Source organism: Oryzias latipes, chromosome 5 (genome assembly GCF_002234675.1).
Source record: "Oryzias latipes chromosome 5, ASM223467v1".
NCBI lineage: Eukaryota > Metazoa > Chordata > Actinopteri > Beloniformes > Adrianichthyidae > Oryzias > Oryzias latipes.
The window spans coordinates 13,576,153-13,596,237 of record NC_019863.2 but is presented as its reverse complement, the minus strand read 5'-3'; the positions used below and the strand labels follow the sequence as shown (position 1 = coordinate 13,596,237).

General features: G+C 37.2%; 1 protein-coding gene across 2 annotated transcripts in view; it reads left to right on the top strand.

Annotated features, from left to right (window-relative positions):
* The window catches only part of LOC101165388 (solute carrier family 12 member 5), a 148,137-nt gene that overhangs the window by 48,828 nt on the left and 79,224 nt on the right, over positions 1 to 20,085 (top strand). The window contains exon 1 of one of the 2 annotated variants that reach the window (XM_023954950.1): positions 4,366 to 4,704. The exons of the other annotated variant lie outside the window; for it this stretch is intronic. Within the exon in view, the coding sequence (XP_023810718.1) occupies positions 4,650 to 4,704 (55 nt within the window). The 5' untranslated portion in view covers positions 4,366 to 4,649. Of the gene's footprint in view, positions 1 to 4,365; positions 4,705 to 20,085 lie in introns of those variants that run through there. 2 annotated transcript variants of the gene reach the window in all.

Sequence of the window (20,085 nt, the reverse complement as noted above, 5' to 3'; positions counted from 1 at the left end):
CTTGCATATAACCTTAATTATTTATTGTGTTGTGGTAAGTGTTTTGTTCACAACAAATGTAAACATTTTAACAGCTTAAAGTGTGTTTTTAGTGCAAATCAAACACTTACTTATTTTCTGGCCGTCAATGAAAATTTGAAAAGAATGTGCATGTACACTCTACATGCTTTTACTTGCGTTTGACTGCAATTCATTTAAGTTTGTGCTTTTATCTTCATCTATTAAATGTCAATTTTCCATCAGGCTGCTTTGGACGCACCTTTTCTATAACTTCTTTGAACTGTTTGTGTGTGGGATGAGGGCCCTGGCTTGTGTGTAAAAATGCATTGGTTCCAATCGGCTACCGTGAAAGATTGCACTGCCCTCTGCCAATCACAATTGCTAATTCTGTAGTTAGCCCGCCCAGTTTCCCCTTCTAACAGGAAGAGACATTTTAGCACAAGATTGGCCAGAATTGTGTTTGGTTTGCATTTTTTAATTAACCCTTTAACACCTGAGCTCTTGCTCCAGTAGCCACATTATTTCATCTACCGTAACTCTTCAACTGTGTACACAATTGAAGTAATTCCTGTGGATTCTGAAAGGGAAAAAAGCAGCTTTGCGCTGATTTACAAGACATTACAGTGATGAAGAGCTGATGCAAGCGACGTAAATCATCTGATTTTATCACAAAGATTGAGAAAGCTTCAAATTGATCATGTAAACGGTCCAGGCGTTACTGTATGCCGAAGAACGTGTGTTATTTCGGTCTCACTGGTGACATCTATGAGTCTATGATCACAGAGTTTAATATTCAGTAACAGTAATGACATAGAAAGGAAACTCTGTGTTTTTTAAACAGTTTTATAACAAACATTCCCAGAAAACCATAGCAATCAAATGAGCTTGCAGTGATACCCTAGAAAATTAAAATTCAAAGCCCTTTTTGAGAACAACTCTCTCAAAGGTGATTAGTTGTTACAAGGAGCACTGCAAAAATGTTACAGAGGAACAAAAGGTCATGCTTGAATGCCAGCTCAGGCACATGTAATCAGACACAGATAACGAAAACAACTTCAGAAAAATATGACTCATGCATCTACAGTAATAAAATGCTCATACTCCACTGTCAGTATCTCTCACCTTTCTGCCTACTCTTCTTATTTAAACACTGCTAAAACATCTAGTCACTTAGAAACAGTATTTTCCATTTGTGTTTCTTTTTTTTCATGTTGACTGCAACACTTCTATGCTTTTGGAAGATACAGAGGCTGTTTTAGTTTGTATTCAAAGCACTCACTCTCATTGTAATGGATGCTGGTTGAACTGCACCTTCCATCTAGACTCCAAGTATTTCCTTTGGGCATTCTCCCACTGTTAGAAGGGCTACTACTAATCTGATTGTTGGGGAGATACTGATGGGTTGTCATCAAGCCACACGGCTTAAGAATTAAAATGACTTTTAGATGGCGGAGTGAGTCAGCAGTGAGAACTTACTATAATATAAAATTTGCTTCATTTCCTTGATGCTAAACTAAATAAAGAAAATTGTTTAAGTTCCCTCTACCCTGTAGTTGTAACTACGGTAAAATAAGCTCTGACAGATTAACAAGAGTTTCCCCTTTAGTATCCTATGTTTTCAGAATTTACAACCTCTGCTTTCATATGTGACATGAAGCCAAAGATACATTTATATGTGGAGGTCAGTGTCTATTCATTACAGCTTTCAGTAGTATGTCAGCCTTTTTGCAGCCTTGCCAAAATGCTTCAAATAGACGTTTCTGACTGTTACTCTCTATAGGAAAGGAAGAAATACTTCCCAATGCTATTCTAGCCAATTGAAATACATGCATTACAATACGCCACCTTTTCCTCATAGTCAAGTCTATAATAACCTTTCCAAAGTTTATCAGCTCTAAAATTGAGTTTTTCATAGGTTTTCTGTTTTAAATTTGCTTTTTTTTATATCAAAGAGTGTTTTCAGCTTTTTCCTTCTGTGAAATATAAAGTTGCAGCACCATCCGGTCCCTTAGCTCCTGCAAGTCAGTTCATGTGGGCCACTTTTCTTGCATAGTCCCTTTTCCAGCTGCCCTGATTATAACTATGCCAGTATTGTTTACCTGAAATTTGACAGAGCTATACAAAATGAACCCGCTCACTGTTGCATCAGTGAACTTTGAGATGTAGCATTTTCATTTGGTTTTAAAGCATGTTAAATAGTTTTCTTGTGTTTGTTCTTGTTATAGTTTCTATGGAGATCATTCTCATCATGTTGTTGGTTTCAATGGGTCACAGTCCACAGAGATTCAGCTCTAGAACTCCATTTTCTCAAGAGGCTTTGCTACAAGATCAGTGTTGTGTAACAAGATGTCACATTTGTCATGAATATAAAACCAAGATTTATAGTTAGCCTGGCTCAGTGCCTTCCTTGAGTTTCCTTTAATCAATAAATGTTGCTGAGATTTGGCACTCTGAGGACTAATGTCATCTTGTTTGGGGATAAATAAACCTAATCTTTAATCATTTAGCACAGCAAATATACAATTATTGTGGTTGCTCTCTTCGTATCTGTTTCATTCTTCTGCCTCCTCACACATTTTTTACCAACCGTTTCATTTGGTGCAGCAAATGTGAAAGTCTGACTTGTGTCTGTCATGGACGATGGATGGATGTATGAACACTTTTTACGTGCCATATCTGTAATCCTAAAATTATTATTATTATTTTTTGGTGAGAAATGACAGATACTACAATCATGTAATAAGGGGAAGTCATGTTTACCTTTAAAGCGCAGTTGAGAAAGTACTCAAAGCTTTGTCAGGTCATAACCCAATATTATAACTCCCCAAGCCAAAAGTATCAACATTGAATTAATAACTATTGTTTTCTACAAACGGAGAAAAAGTTTAGTTGTGTTAGCGTCCGCATGTACATTTTTAATCTTTATATATTTTCATTTTAGCCACATAATCAGACAATGCCAAATGGTCCAATCATCCAAATCAACAAATATTTTAGCTCTCCTATTTATTCCAAACAAAAATACATTTTGACTATGATCAGGGGACTTGTTTCATGATTGTTTTTACGTCATGCCACGTTTTTGTAGTCAACTTCACTTAGCGTTTTATTGTTATGCATACAATTTTAACTAATTGTCTACTCACTATCTGCTTAAATTTAAACAGTTTGGACTTTATTATTTAAAATTTGCCATTGATGTGGAAGTGAGGTCACACTCTTGAAAAAATGACTTTGTTATATGAACCGACCAGTCAGAGTACACAGCATGCTGAATAGTTGTGCTGTGCCAACTCAAAGTTTTCTTACCCCGAGTACCATAATTCAATTTGCAGGTTTTTTTTTTCTTCCACGATCTAAGTACTGCTGAACAAAGAAAGAAAACACAAAGATCCGTGTATAATAACATCTCTAAGCTTCGAGGTATTGGCTCTTTGTCGTGGTTAGTCGTATCTTAAAAAAAATGCTGTGCATGCAGTTACATTTTCACATCTTCTCTGTTTATTTAAATGTCTTTTCAACATCAGCTGCACCCACAGCTATAGCCCAGATTAATTGCGTTTATAGAATCATTGCTCATGAAACACACTGAACGACACACGTTGTGTCCTCGTGCTACACACATCTTTGCTCCTGGGTACATGGTGTACCATATCAAAAATGAATCAAAATGAGTCTGGTCTAGAAGTAAGGCTGCAATGCTGTTGCACTGCTGCCTTAAAGCATGCACGTCTCCTCTGTAGTAATGTTTTATCAATGTTATTCTGTGGATCGAACTAGAAAATTACTGCAATAAGAAAGCAAACCCGACCACTTGCTGATGTGCTCTGATGTTGCGCATCTCAACACAAAACTCTGTCTTTTTTCACAACTACATGTGTCTGAGGTTGGTATGATTTTTTGTATTTATTCTCTTACAACAAAGATTGAGTCTGTTTGCACTGATATTAAAGAAGAAAATCCAGCAGGTATTGAAAATCAGACAAAGGACCAAGCCAGAGAAGGAATGCCATGTGCTTGCTTTTACAACCACTCAAACCACCTTTCCTCAGTCACCTCTGTGTCTGAGGCTTTGATGAGAAAAGAGAAGCACAGAGAGGTATAAGACAAAAAGATAGGGAGTGAATTGGACAACTGCCCGAATATGGAACAGCGTAGGCATTTATAATGACTGAGCAACATCATCGAAGCAAGGCAGATTGAGTGTTTTGCATTCAGTGACAGTAAGAAAGACAAATAAGGAGTTGCAGAGACAAAAAAATTGGCAAAGAAGGAGAACAAGTGTGCAGCTTTCAGGCGTTCCATCATCCAAAAAAACTCTTGCAGCTTCCCCTCTTCCCTCCTCCTTTTGGAGAGAGAGCAACAGAGAGAGTCACGCTTACAAGCTAGAGAAGAGACGTCAAGAGGAGGATCCGAAGAGCAGGGAAAAAATCCTTCCCTCCTTTCCGCTGCCTCTCTTCGTTGCGTCCTACAGGCAGCAAGGAGCGAAGAGGAGTGAGGAGGATCCGGCTGGCCTTTTTTTTTTCTTCCTGCAACGCTTCTCTGCTATTTCTGCGGCTCTATCACAGTGCGGCCAACGCAGGGAGAGCCGCAGAGAGCTCGATCAGTGACATCGCTCCGCAGCAGAAAAGTAGCATAGACAAGCTGGGATGCTTAACAACCTGACGGACGCAGAAGAGGGGGACGGGGGAGCGCAGAGCCAGGGTGAGTGATGCGATGTGTCATGCGGTCACTCAAACACATGAGCGAGACGCATAAATAGAGGGCTTCGCTGGGTGATGCATGGCATACAGGCGGAATGCTGTGCCTGCCCACGCAAAAGCATGAAAGAAGACTAAATATACTGTACGTAGCAGCAAAAAGCACACACATGAACACACACAGCGTAGGTTTAAGCACACAAGAAGACTGCAGCAAAGCTCATTGGTGTGTGAGTTTAACATAATACAGTGGTTGGCCTGTTTGCCTGCTGCTTCTACTGCAAGGCTGTTGTGACAGGAATAGTAATGTGCTCATGCTATACGATGGGTTGTGAGCATAAGGGTATTACAGCGTTGTCCAGTGCATGCACACATTCCCACTAATACACACATGTCAATAAGTAAAATTGCATGTGTGCTTAAGGACTAGCGACACAGCCATCTAATGCCCCCTCTGTTCTTCATGGTTGAAAGAAATATTCCTGCCACATATGGCACTCCGGACTGTGGTACGGGCAGTTACGCATACACACATGCTCTGCCCGCACACACGCGCACGGCTACTCACATTTACTGAAACCGAGTCACTGTCGCTGCTAATCCCATCGCCCCCAGCTGTCAAAATCAGCCCTCTGTCCAATCCCTGTCGCTCACCCCACTCTTCAGTCTCTGCAGGCAACCAGGAGAAAGACTTCAGGATGCTGCTTTGTGCTGAGCTCTCTTTTGTGTGACACTAGACAGCACGTACCATCTCAGCCCAAGTGAACATTGAACCTGTTGTTGTAGAAAAACACAGGATTTTGTAAAAGATAACTGAATCAAAGTTATAGTGAAAGTCTAGGTTAAAGCCAGGCCAAATAACTGGCTCAATTTTCTAAAAATAGGAACAATTGTGCAGTTATTAGTAAGAGCGTCAATGGAGACACCTCCTTATGTGCAGAGAAATCTTTAACAAGGAACAGACAGCATATTTCTCTGTGTTCCCTCTCATTGCCCTCTTTTTAAGCTCTGCTCTCCACATTTGTGTCTCACTTTTTCTTCGCCCTCACTCTTCATTTCCCACCAGTGTGTTGTCATCCCAGGGCTCATAGGAATGCACAGCAAAGATGGGTAGAAGCTGAGAAAACAATCACTTTGCTGCTTTACCTACATGCAAAGGCTTAATGATAAAAATAGACCAGCTTTCAGGACATGAATATTTAACTTAATGCTACTGTCTTTGCGTGTGTGTGTGTATGTATTTGTATTAGGGCTGTGTGTGCATGTGTGTTTCAATTGCTAATGGCCTCTTCAGCTATGTATAGATGTCAGAATCTTTAACTCTCCTGTCTGTCCCCGGACATTCAACTCTGAGCTGAAACCTTCGCATGAAACTTGTATAAAGCCAAAAGTGGATGAGTCAAAAAGTGGATTAGCGTCCCCAGCCACCTCCTCCCAACACCTAACTCTAGTCATGTCTTCTGTCACTCTCTCCCTATCTCTCTCTTTTTGTCACTCTGCAGTTGCAGCATATCTCAGAATAGTTCCTCTTTCATACACTGACACAAACACCAACCTCTTCATCCCCCTCACTAGCTGTGCAGCAACCTGAATTACTCTGTTTAGTCATCAGTACCATGCAGGACAGCAGAGGTTGTCACTGTCCACTGGTTTCGTATGCTGAAAGAGTGCCCCCATCCTCCCCCTCTCTCTTTCAGTCTGCTGAGCACTGTCCAAGGTGCTGATTTACAGCCTTCATTACATGGCTGGATTACAGCTTGGGAGAGTTACTCAGATCATTGAGTTTTTGTGTTTTTGCATGGACAGGGTAGTGGTTGTTTTTTTTTTAATTTTAAAGTTGTGCAATGCAAATCACAGTATTAAGACAAAATTCATGTTTGTTTTCTTCCAATTTTGAAGCTGGAAGAAATTGGAAAATTAAAAAACTGGGGATTGCGACAAAGAGCTAAAAGAAAAAAATTATGTGGTTTGCTTTATTTTTGTAGATGAAAATTATAGTTATGATTTAATTAAGTACAAATATTTTAATTTTTAATTGTAAAAAGAAGTAAAGAAGTTTGGCTTTTTTATTACAAACCCTGTCAAATAGTTTAACATTTTTTTTCCAAAATAAAAAAAATATATATATTTGTTTAGTTGTAATCTAAAAACAGCTTACAACTTTTTTGATGGATTTGATGATGAAAACAACCATTAGAACAATCTATTAAACAGCCTCCTCTCTGCAGCCAGTCCGTACTCCCGGACTGGACCGTGAATGGGGTGGTAATGATGTTTTAGATAAGGCTGACTGCAAAATACTGCAAAAAGCTCCCCGGGGCCCTCTCCCAGAGAAGCAGTTGTTGTGTGTGCTCAATGTTATTATTCTCTGTCCACACTCTCTGCAGATTGTCTGCTATGAATGGAAAGAGAGGAGAAGCAGACTGCTGGCTAATACAGAACCACAGGCACTTGTTACTCAGAGAGGTGGCTCCATTGCCAAACATAAAAACAAAGCATTTTCATTGGCTCTTTGCTGAAGTGGAAGATGTCCACATGAAAAGACCTTTGTCCCACTGGTCCACAAGAGGGCCCTTTATAGGGCTAATTTAAGGCTGTTGCCATGTAAACCAAGTTACTTGCATATAATGTACATTTTCTTGAGTTCAGCGTCTTTAAAAACAAATGGCTCCATATTGCTCGAAAATAATAAATATATAAAATAACTTGTTGATAGTAACGATTATAACTGAGCTTTCTTTCTCCATTTGTCCTTTTTTTAATTTCATTACTCTATCTCATCTATCTATCTGCACATCTAGATGTAATGACGGGAGATAGTCATAAAAAAAAAAGGTGCAATGACACATTTAACTCCGTTATACCTGACTTTATTTCCTACTACATAAAAATATTTGTAAATGTTTTTTCCCGTTAAAAGTGATGCAGAATTATAAGAGTGTTGCAATTATTCGACTTAATTGATGAATTGATCAATTGTATCAATCCCCAACTTAATGCGTCTGGAAGGATTGATTGTGGAAGTGAAACGTTTTGCACCATTTGTGTGTTTTCTTTTCCTTCAACCAGATTGATCTGTCTGAGGCATGTTGTTAATCGATTTCAACCTATACTCTTTTGAAATTGTTTAAAAATAAAATGAATAAATAAATAGCAACAAATCAATTATATAAATATTGAAAAATACCATTTGGATTGAGGTATAAGGTTTATTTTACTATAATGTAAAAATGATCAAGTGCCATTACAGCGGACAACACACATGTGATGCAGCAAAATATGATCAAGCCATTATTACAGTCCAATGTGTGGAACTCTTTGAATTTAGCAGACACATGTGACCATACAGTGTGGTAGAATGTTCTAGTAATGTTCCATTTTCAAAGAGTGGGTTAAACTTTAGTAAAAAGTTCAACTAAATTTGGGGTGAGTTGTATCAGCAACCACAGATTATGAAATGAATCGAATCGTTGTTACACCACTAATCAATTAAGTAGAGTCCTGGATTTAATGATACGTTGTAAATTAGCGACATTGAATAGGTCAGCAAACATTTTTTTTACATTTTTATCTGCTACAGTGGTATAGCACTTAGTCATGGGTCTTCATGAAATAAACTGGATGGATTTAGTTTTAGCGCTTAAAAAGCAGAAGAATAGAATCAATGTTGAAGGACTATCCTGCCTAAAGCTCAGTGTTGACTCATACTTATATAGTTCAAAGCTCAGATAAAAGAATGGATAAATGAGGGCATATGCACACATGCACCTACTGGCACAAAACTAATTTGTCTCCTTTCATAAAAGTATAGTTTAAGCCTTAAACGTCATGCAGATAAGCCGACTCCCCTGAATTTATGGTGAATTGCTGTTGCATCAGGATAATTATATGCTCAGAATAATAACAGCAAAAACATAAATGGTGTATAACATCATATTATACAGATTGAAGCTAATGACCCAATGACTAATCAAAAAAATTATATGTACCTGGACTTAAGAGAATTGAATCGTCCCCCTAACCAGACAGTGGCCCAAAATGGATATAGTCTTTTGTTTCATGAAACTACCGGTAATAATCTTGCTTCAAGGCATCTACTGTTCAATCTTTGTGTGTGTTAAGTTGAACTTAAGGTTGTGACTTTACTCACAAGCCTTATTTAAATAAATGTAAATTGCTATCTCAATTTTTTTAGAATGCCATAAAAAAAGCTGTAGAGTTGTGTTTTTTTGTTTTTTTTTAAGAAAATAGAATGCCTCTTTAAATCCAAATCAATCAGCTTACATTAATACATTTCTTCATTTCTGGCTTTGTACATAAAGGGAAGAAATAAAATACAAATACATGAAATAAAAGAAAGTCATTGACTTGTAACAAATTTCTTGACATTTTAAAAACATATATTTTTACATTTAGTAATTGTCTGACATGAAAACACTAATGCTTAAATGCACACTATTAAACTATATGCACTCCAATTATTGTATAGGCAACAGGAGATTTGTATCAATATTTTTTAAGATGTATTCTTTTTTAATTACTTGTAGATTTCTGGTTGGCATGTTGGGTAGGAATGAAGGAAGTCTTAACTGGACCCATTATTTATCAGTACTTTTGTGCTTGCTATTGAAGAGAGCCTCGTCCTTGAGGAGTCTTTTAGTTTGCAGCTCAGTTGATGATACTCTTACCAGATGAACTTACCAGTGTCAAGAGGAAACAGAGCCAGAAAATAAAAGGAAAATAATTTGGGGGATTTTTAGCTAGTTTGAAATTTGAGACCAGCTTTGCAACTGTTAAACCACTGCACAGCAACCAGGGGCTTACATTAAAACTGCTGTCTGTTGATACAAAATAAAAGCAAAATAACTGCTGTTGCTCCATGACAGTGTACATGTGGTGCAAATCAGAGGCTGGCTTAGCTCCATTTTCTCAAGCTGTTTTCATTTGGCTCAAGAGAGGCAAAATAACCAAGTAGGTAATGTGGATTGCCATGGTTACGGTCTGGGCAGCTGGAAATCTTCCATATATTTTTTAAATACTCAGCTTTTATGTTGAGGTTACCCATGACAAACACAATTCAGCTCATACTGTTACTTGTTCGTTTATTCAAGTCATTGACTCCTGTGATCCGTTCAGTTTCAATATTAACATATTTAGAGTCAGTAAGGGAATTTCCTTGGTCATTTGCATATTGAAAAGCTTGATGAGATGTTTCTCTCTTTGCATGGTCACGCTTTGACGGTGTTATACTTCGGTGACTGTCAATCCGAGAAAGGCTGCTGCATTTCCATGTTTCATTTGCCCTTGAAACCACTGGAACAAGTCTATTTTTCAATCCCTTTTACTGCAGTATTCTTTATTTCCCATGCATGATCATGAAGCGCTGAGATTCTGTGTTTGTGTGAATTTCCATATTATTGTGTCTTACAATAAGACAAAAGTGGTGCTGTTGGTTTTGTTGGACGTTAGGATGTTTCTAGAGTAGTTCTACTAAAACAATTTCTAGCAACGCAAACTTAAAGTTTGTATTTGTTTGGCTTTCATTGGAGTTACTAACAAGGTACTTGAGTACAGCAGCAGAATCATATTTTCAATGAAATCTTGAGTGCACAGATGCAAAAACTGGTTATGTAATCTGGGTTTAGAAAGTTGAGGGAAAGTTTTCATAGGGTAATAAATAATGCAGTGTTGTGAAAAAAGTTGATCATCTTTTAAAGGCAAACAGGGAATTCAAATTATTTTGTCCATTCTTCCGTGCATGCTGTGAAATTTTAACATCTGCTCTAATTTTCCTAAATCTTTTTGTGTGATATTTACTTTACTCTCTCAAACAACTGAGACTGTATTTTTTAAGGACTTTGCACCACAGACCACTCGAATTATTAAACCTTTCCCTTTCATTCTAAAAATACCAGCTGGTAGTTAGTTAAGTCAACAAATTTGTTCTTAACAAACACGAATAAGTTGGGTGCTAATACATATACGCTAATACACATACGTTAACTTGCACAATCTAAGTAAACAACCAAAAAAAAGGCAGTTTTTACCCTTTAAAAGTAAGTAAATCATATATGCCAATTAAAATTGTTTCTTCTTTTGAAGACTTTTCTCTCTGGAGTTTTGGCTTCAGTAACAGATTCTACTTAAGGGTTTGGGCATTGGCAAAAAAACACATATATATTGGAAATTTAAGTGAAAATTCTTGTAATGGTCAAAAGAAATTAAAAATATTTGAATTATAAATGTAAAATTACATTTAACCAAAAAAATCCTACATTAGTCAAAGAAAAGTAAACAATTTAAACATGATCTTTTTCTAATATTGAGCATTTTGACACTTTTGCAATGATTTTGTTCAGCAGCAAAACAAAAATCCCCAGAGTTTTTCTGTTTAGTCTAAGCCAGGGGAAAACACTGAGCCATCACTCTTTTCACAATCTAGCCTTTTTTGGCTTGTTTTGTTTGGTCATTTTCCATCATTGATCTGGAGCTGGCAGACCCATCCTTTGCCTGGATTGTTTGTGTTTTCTAATTGAGGTAAACCCTTATTAATCCTGCAAACTTGACTGAAAGGCAGTTTTGATATTTCTGTTAGATCATGTTAAGTTAAATTACAATACAACTTCTTTGTTGTTGTTGTTTTTGTTAAATATCTCTATCTACCCAGAGCAAAAAAGGAGCAGGTGTTACCAAAAGCTTAGAACTTACTTTTCCTTTTGCCTTCAATTTGCAGGAACTGCTGTTCACAACATTCAAAAATATATAGCCACCCTCTTCTATGTACGTATATAGTAAAGGGTTAAATTGCCCCACAGCTCCAAGTGACGGGTGAATGTATAAGGCCATTACTGGATTACGGCAATTATGACTGGGGCCTAAAGAGCAACACTGTTATTTGGACATTCTAAATGGCAGGGCATCAGTGGAGTTGTTTGGGAAAATAGTCATTCTTTACTGAAAGAGGACAGCTTCTCTCCTTTTTTCTTGAACAAACTGTACACAGCTAATCCCATGACACACTAACACACGAATGCACAAAACGAGGTGATTATATACCATCAACTAAATAGTCCAATTGAACAGTCTAGTTTTCTGCAGATTTCCCTGTAGCAGAAGTCCTTTCCCCCAGACTTTCCTGTCACTGTTTGATTGTTAGGGGTCAAACAAATGACAAACAGGAGTTAAGGAGGTACGCGTGCAAACTTTGATATGTTGACGAAATTATGGTTTGTTCTGATGTTATTTTTAAATGCCATATGGTATTGCTTCCTGCTATATCTCTGGTGCATTTTTCCAAAAGAGGAGCTGTAACGAAAATGTGTGGCCGGCAACAATAAAAAATGATTTCATGTCACTTGACATGAAATCATCAATTAATTCTATCTATCTATATTTATATTTCTGGCTCAGCTTTGATTGTTATTGTTGTCAAAGGTAGCACAGAACTGCTCACACCCCTCTCTTTTTCCCTACATTATTCACTCTTTGCCTTTTAGCTCACCACATAAACCATGGCCGGATAAGTGTATGTACAGATGTTGTATAATCTCACAATAAAACATTTATGTCTGAATGCATTTTATACTCCATTTCCTTAAGTATAGTGTTTGCCTTTGGTTAAGTCGACCACCGAGCTTGTAGGGCTACAGCACCTCTTACTCTTCTGCATCCATCGCTCTCTTTCTCTCTTGCAACAGCTTAGCTGACATGTCTGCGTATCTCTGTCATATTTTTGTCTGTAGCTGATGCAACTATTCGAATAGCATTTGCTATTTTGCAAAAGCGTTAGGCGCCCATCCACATTCTCAGCAAATGCAAATAAACAATCAGACCCCTCTGCAGGCAGTGAAGAGCTGCGCCTCTTGCCCGACATCCTATCTCAGCCCTCAATAGAATCCCATTTAGCTTTTATGAAATATGAAATAGAGGAACTTAACTGGAGAGCTATAAAATAGATGTAATGTGTGCCTGCTGAAAGCTTTCACAGTGGGATGTCAGTGTTCGGTGTTTTGCATTCAGCGATATTTGATGCTGAAAAGTTTAATTTTTCTTTTCCTTTTGTCCTTAAGGTCAAAATGCAACTTGTGCATAAATGTTCACATTTATATTTTCTTCCTTTTATTAAATTATTCATAACAACGTCTATCTGTAGTTTTTCTATACAGGATAACTAATAATTATTTACAGAAAGTTTGTATTTAGGATTTCTGTCTAAGCAGTTTTGCAATATTATTCTTAGCTTAAATATTTTTTGGAAGCATTGTTAGTCATTGTCTACTCAGAACTGATCAAATTTGAACTTTTATATTTTGGTTTTGCTTTTCTTTTTAAGATGCATACACTTCATCGTGTATTACAGTATAAAAATGTATTAATATTAACATTAATTCATGTAGTACCGTTCAACCTGGAAAGCTGGTAACATTTTTTATATCCTGTTTTTTTTAATCAAATATTTCACAATCAAATTTTCAGTTTTTTCAGAGATAATAGATATTTTATATAGAGAGAGATATATTCTCTCATAGTAATTGTTGCTCATGCTATACTTTTTACAATATATTGCATTTATTTAAACCTTTCTGAATCTATAGTCTTTTTTTCTTTAAATAATTCATCATGAGCCATATATTTCAGGCATATAAAAGCCCCCAGCTTTTTAAAGTAGAGCCCCATATGTTCCCCTAGTCTGACCTATAATTCATGATCTGTCATTTGATGTTTTTTTGCTGCACTATGGTTTGCTAACAGACTATATATATATATATATATATATATATATATATATATATATATATATATATATATATATATATATATATATATATATATATATATATATATATATATATATATATATATATATATATATATATATATATATATATATATATATATATATATATATCATAAACCAAAACAAAAAATGGAGTCAAAAGAACATAAATCAACTTACTAACAAAAAAGTTTCTTATTTACTGTAGATATACAAATAAAACAGCTGTAACGGCTTAACACGCTGATAGTATTCTATCTGCTGCAGAATTAAATATTCTTCTGTGAATTCTTTCCAAGCCTTCTGCAGAAGTTCGCATAAATAATGTTGTTTTTTAGTTTGCTTTACTTCACTCATCTGTCTGGTTCATCCCAGACCAGCTCAGTGGGGTTCAAGTCCAGAGAATGTTGCCTACTCCATGTTTTCAGGTTTACTATCTTGTTTTTTTGTCCTCAGGGTAGTTCTGGCAGAGCTTTGGGTCATTATCTTGTTATAAGATGAGCCCCTGATCAACATTAGTGCCTACCAGATGAAATTGCAGAGTGCTGCAGAATGCTGTGGTAGTTAGATTCTTTCACTAATCATCTACGAAAGAAATTGATTTTATTTTTATCATAGTTTAAATGTATTCTTAAATGTTAACTCAAGCTGCAGTTTACCTTTTTAGCAACAGATCTGTGTTTTATCACCTGCTTCTTACCTCAAACTAGTATGGGGGAGTTTCGACACACTGTCCTTTGCAGATAAGGAAGGGTGCTGTTTCAACTGAAAACATGCCCAAAAGGTTCATTATACGACACCCTTAATGAACTTCTCAACTTAGTTTCTCTGCCTGTAAGTTGTAACCTCCCACTTGTATTCTCAATAGAAGGAGCAAGGAGAGAAGCAGTCCTTTGAGAATAAGGATGGTGGCAATTCTCCATCACGTTTGTTTCTCCCTTGTTCACAAGAAACGTTGCTTGTTGGTGTGCAGTGAATAGCATCACCGGCCAAACTCAATATTTATTGAAAAATTAACCCCAACTGATATTTAATGTTTAACCTTTTCATATGGAAACAAACTTTAATTTTGCTTAAACAGAGAATCTGGAACAACCAAGGCTTGATATGACAAACACATAAAAAAAAATACATTTGAAATAAGGGACAATTGAGTGGTATTCTTTCCTTATTTAAAAAATTCAATAAATAAAGTATGTCTCTCAATAAATCCTTTCAAGTTCCCTTTTAAAGTAACCTTTTTCAAAGCCAACAACAAAAGAACCAAAAATGATTCCATTCAATAAAAAATCCAACATTTCAACTATTAACAGACCATGCCTTGCAGTAGAAAAAGTGCATAAGAAACAGATATATTGAGATATACTGAGATATACAAGCTCAGTTTGCTAAACTCTGATTTACTCTGCACAGTGGTCTAAGCCAGATACCTAGCATCTTTTCTTAGATGCAAGTTTACCAATGTCATTTTTTTCGTCAGTTTTCGTTAACAAACTTTTTTCCCTGAACGAAAACGAAACGATAAGTAAACAAAATTTCCTTATCTTAGACACGAAAAATGTAACAAACTATATTGATATTTTCGTCAACGAATAAAAACGAAACAAAAATGCCATTTGATGACGACATCCAATCATAACGATTACTGGTGGAGAAAGGCGGGAGCAAATGCAAAGCGATCCAATCAGAACACAAAGTCCTGCAGTGAGGCCAGCCATGCTTCTGTAATCGGCCTGGGAAGACGCTAATTTAATTTAATGAATTGCTTTTCTGTGGGTTAGGTATAAAAAAGGCATATTACACCGGGTAGAGAAAGAAGAGCAGACATATGAACACCTTTTACATTTAACATGACCATCAATAAGTCTTTGTGGACGTTGTTTGGAGCGACCATCACAGGCAAAAACACAACAAACTGGAAGCGACATTTGCAGAAAAGCCACCCTGAGATCCACGCAAAGGTAAGCATGCAAACACTATTATTACTAGCGTCTTGGTGCATTCTTCCAAAGTTAAAGTTACTCTTCGTGAAAGAAAATAACATAATTTCCGGATTATAAACCGCTACTTTTGTGACACGCTTTCAACCCTGAAACTTATTCAATGATGCAGATACTGTATGCATTTTTTCTAACGGCCACTAGGGGGCGCTCAAGCAGAAAAGGTATGCGTGAGACAGATGTGTTGAGGAAGACGCAAGTTTAAAGTAAATTCCCTCTTTAAGAATGAATAGAATGAACAGACACTGGAAAAAGCATTACGACAAGCAGATGGTTCAAGCTGTCAGTCATCTGAGCCGTCAATCAACCATCTGGCTGCACTGGAGAACTATCCGTGATCCATACACCGCTCAAACCTGAAGAGTCTCAGAGAGGAGGCAATGAGAGAAGCTCAATGCAAAATCTCCTTTCCTGTCATGGTGGAGGGTGGTTCGAGAGCCGGTTGGACCCAGATGCAGAGGCGGAGGCATGAGGATCAGGGCTAGTGGGTTTAATTCACAAAAAACAAACAAAAAGCGCTGCAGAGGAGGATGTCAGAACAAAAACTCACTGTGGCGTGGCGTGACGAGAAACATGGAACATGGCATGACATGAACACCAGACAGGAATAATGGACCAACACAGGAGGAAGGCAGAGACAAGACTTATATACAAACAGGGCAGACAAGACACAGGTGAACACGATTAGGGCAGATGGGGACCAAAGGAAGTAAAACTCAAGAAACATGACAAGACAGGAAACCTTTCAAAATAAAACAGGAAACAGAACCAAACAAGACAGGACAAGAACTAAAGCGAAAAACAAGACACAACAAATTGAAACCATGACATTTCCAGTATCAAACCCATTTATTGACATACCCCTGACTCATGGTAGAACAAAAAGAAACCCCCATGCTCAACCCTATTTTGGCTGCATCCGACAATCCCTTTGCTGCCATCAGACCCAATGTGTTTATTTGGCCCTGTTAGTGCTATGTTACGGTGTGTCACTGTTATGGAAGAAAACTTCCGGCGTACGCACTGCGCAGCGTTTGCCTCTGCGCAGCGCGCGCCTATAACTTACTGCTACTCTCAGTGACTTTTACCATGATTTACGTTTTTTTTTTTTACCAGCCCTGTTACTACCATATTGCTGCTGTGTTACTACACACCAGCACCTCTCACAGGCACTGGTATATTATTACAACTTTGAAAACTCTTTCTGTGTACCATCTTTCTTTGTAGATATGTCATGTGTTGAACCTTTCCTGCGATTACTTTTTTTTCTTTCTTTCCTCTCCGCCGGAGGAGGATCTTCCTTCGGTTGTTCACTTCCCCGTTCGGACTCTCAGAGCCTCCAGAGTGGGTTCATAAAGAATTATTCATCTTCTGTGGCAAACCTTCATTTATTATCCATTTCTCTTTCATTCTGTATAACAAACATAAACGCACACCCCCAACACACTTTCGCTGCTCTTGCTCTCACTTCCTCTTGCGCTGCACATGCGCTCTCCCCTCCTTCCACTGCAGAACATACACATCCTCAATCTACAACACAATGTGGCGACATGGGGGTTAGCCCCGCCTTCAGCCCCTAAGACTCATGGGAAGTTGGGAATCGTGGGTGTAAAGTTCCTCACCATGAGTGAGGGGGCTGTGAGCAGAAGTCAGGTCCGTGCTGTTTGGCTGTTTGTGAATATTTTCCAATAAATAGGCCTAAATCCTACAGATATTGTCTGAGATTGTCAAGAGTTGTAATTGGCCATGTGGCTCTCTGCTACATTGATGTACATGGGGGCACATGTGTCTCACAGATAGGTGTGGCTTATGTATGTTCAAGATTGTTTATCCTTTAAAAATGTAATGAGAGCATCTTGTAAATTGGTGCACTTTATAGCCCGGAAATTACGGTGGTCATGGCAATGATAAAATAATCTAAAACCTTTTAGCAGCCGAAGTACGTGTTGTGAAAAAAGTCTGACTTTTTCCCCTTTACCCCCCAATTCTTTAAACAGCCGCAGAAGCCTCTGGAAGATGAGAGTGGGCCACTGGGTACCAAGAAGGTTAAACCTACCCAACACAGTATTTCAACTGCATTTCAAAGTGTCTTAAAATTCAAGAGTGACTCAAAAGTGCAGCTAAGCAAAGGAAAAGCAATAGCTAAATGGATTGGAAGCACATGATTACTAATCACAACTATTGAAGATGAAGACTTTGTTCACATGATGGAGACAATTGATTAAACGCTGACTGTTCCCAAGAAAACTAAACTAAGTAACCCGATAGACAAATACTATGAAGATCTTAAACAAAAAATCAGGAGGAGGTTGGCTGCTGCTCGGAAGATGTCTGTTGGGATTGATTTATGGCCAAAAAAAGGACTGACTGCTTCATTTATGGCTATTAGTTGTACTAAAAGTTTTTATTTTCATTTCCTAATAACTTTTGTTCATAAAATGTTAGAAAACGTAACAAAGGCTTTTTTTAAGTTCAGACATGTATTATAAATGTGATTGAATTATAATTTATTTTCTTTGAATGTGTTTATTTATTTAGATTGTTGATGTTGAACTTGCAGAAATGACAACTTTGGAAAGCAAAGTGAAATAAAATGTTTTTTTTTCCAAATTATTTAAGTCTTTGAGTGTTATTCATATGCTCATAATTTAGTAAAATTCATAAAAATGCTTTACCTTTTACTCTAGATTTTTTAGAGTAGAATCTCTACTCTAATTCAGTCAACTAAAATTAGACTGAAACTAATAGAATCATCATGACTGAATTGCGACTAAAACGAACCCTTGTTTTAGTCAAGACTATGACTAAAACTAAATTAAAATTATTTGTAAAAATTAACACTGGTCTGGGGTCAGGCTCTGAGTTGAGGAAAACCTAGTATTTTAGCAGGCCTGTCTTGAAATCTCCTGTTTTCCATCTTTTTTTTGGACATTTTTCTAGAGGGTGAAATTAATTTCTCCGATGTGATTGGAGCACATCAACAGCAATATACTGTGGGCCAGCTCTAATGCACATTCAATACGGTCTCGCAGGCAAATTATATTTACACTGAGGGCCAAATTTGGCCCCCGGTCCAGAGTTTGAAACATGTAGTCTAGGTGAATTTATTGGACTTCATCCTTTATCTTTTTGGAAAACCTTCTGAGATTCTTTTTAATGAACCAAACATTTCAAATTTTTATTGGTCCTGAACACCAGTAGTTCAGTGGTGATGTTTTCAGATGAGGCTCTTCTCTTATTCTGACATCTTTGCATTGTCTTCCTTGCCGCTAGTTGTTCTGTCAAACCAGCAGCTGGAAGTCTCCACACAGTAAAAACTTCGACTGGCTCACAATAAAGCTGTTTAAAGTTGCTGTTCCAGGAGTCGCTTTTCATGCAGATGAGAACTTGTCCTCTGATTCAGTTTTCACTCTGGGTCTGCCAGATCTCTTCCTGTCAGAATTTCCCCCAGTTTCTGAGCACTTTGTGATCATGAAAAAAATATTTTCAGTTTTTCTATTTGCAATTTTTCTGTTAAAAAACAAGAAAGACTTGCATTTTTTGGCATTCTTTCTCTCTTCCACTGATAGTTTCCTCTTTCTTGCCATTTTTGAAACAACACACAACTTTCAGCAGTGCAGTCTTTTATAATCAATAAAATAGTAATCAATGAAAGTTGGAACAGCTGACTTGATTAATCTCTATTTAAAATAAACATTGTTAAATCGTTAATCTACTTCATGTTCTCTGTAAAGGGCCTTTTTGTGTAATTCTGAACTTTACATAATGTTTCTGTTTTGCGTTTTAAGGGGGCTTAGTTTTTATTTAAACCTTTTGTGCCTTTTTTACTTTTTTAAACTTTTTTAAACCTTTTGTGCCATTTTAAGTTATTTGTTGGATTTTACTATCTTGAACTGAAAGAAAACAATTTTGATTTAACTACGGTATCATGCTTAAATATTTCTAATTTTCTTGAACTCACATTTTCTATAGTCTATTGATGGTTAGCCTAAATAAACTGCATTTAGTTTTGAAAGCCCTTAATATTTTTTAAGTTGCTTTTAATTTTAAAAAGTAACCATTGGAAACCGCAGAATGAATTTACTGAATTTACTGAATCGATGGTCTATTTAAGCTAAAATCTTTGCCCCCTAACCATTTCTTTGGAACTGATTTCTACATGTTTTCGACTGTCTTGAGAGCAAAAGGATTTTGTGACCTCCAACAATAAATCCGAGGACCTCCGCTTACAACCTGATCCCTCCTCATTTGCTGTCTATCGGCTTTTTCCTTTCCTCTCCTATAATCTAGGTTGTGTAGATCATTAAACTCAACACTTTGTAATCCCTTCAGCCTCCTACTCCACAGCTGCCTCCCAGATTGGTCATCACACGGCTACTTTTTTAGCTCACTGCTGCACAAGGCATTGGCTCAGGCATTCATATTCACAGCTGGACATGGCCTTAAGTCTTGTTCTGTTAGCCTGTCAGCTAAGTGTTACAGTAGTTTGAGCTCTTTTGAAGAACTGATTGTTGTGCCCTTTTTTTTAAAGAGTGTGCATAATCATCTCCCTACATACCAAGCATGGCACAGACTGCTAGTACAGAGGATTTCTGCTGGTGTCAGGCTC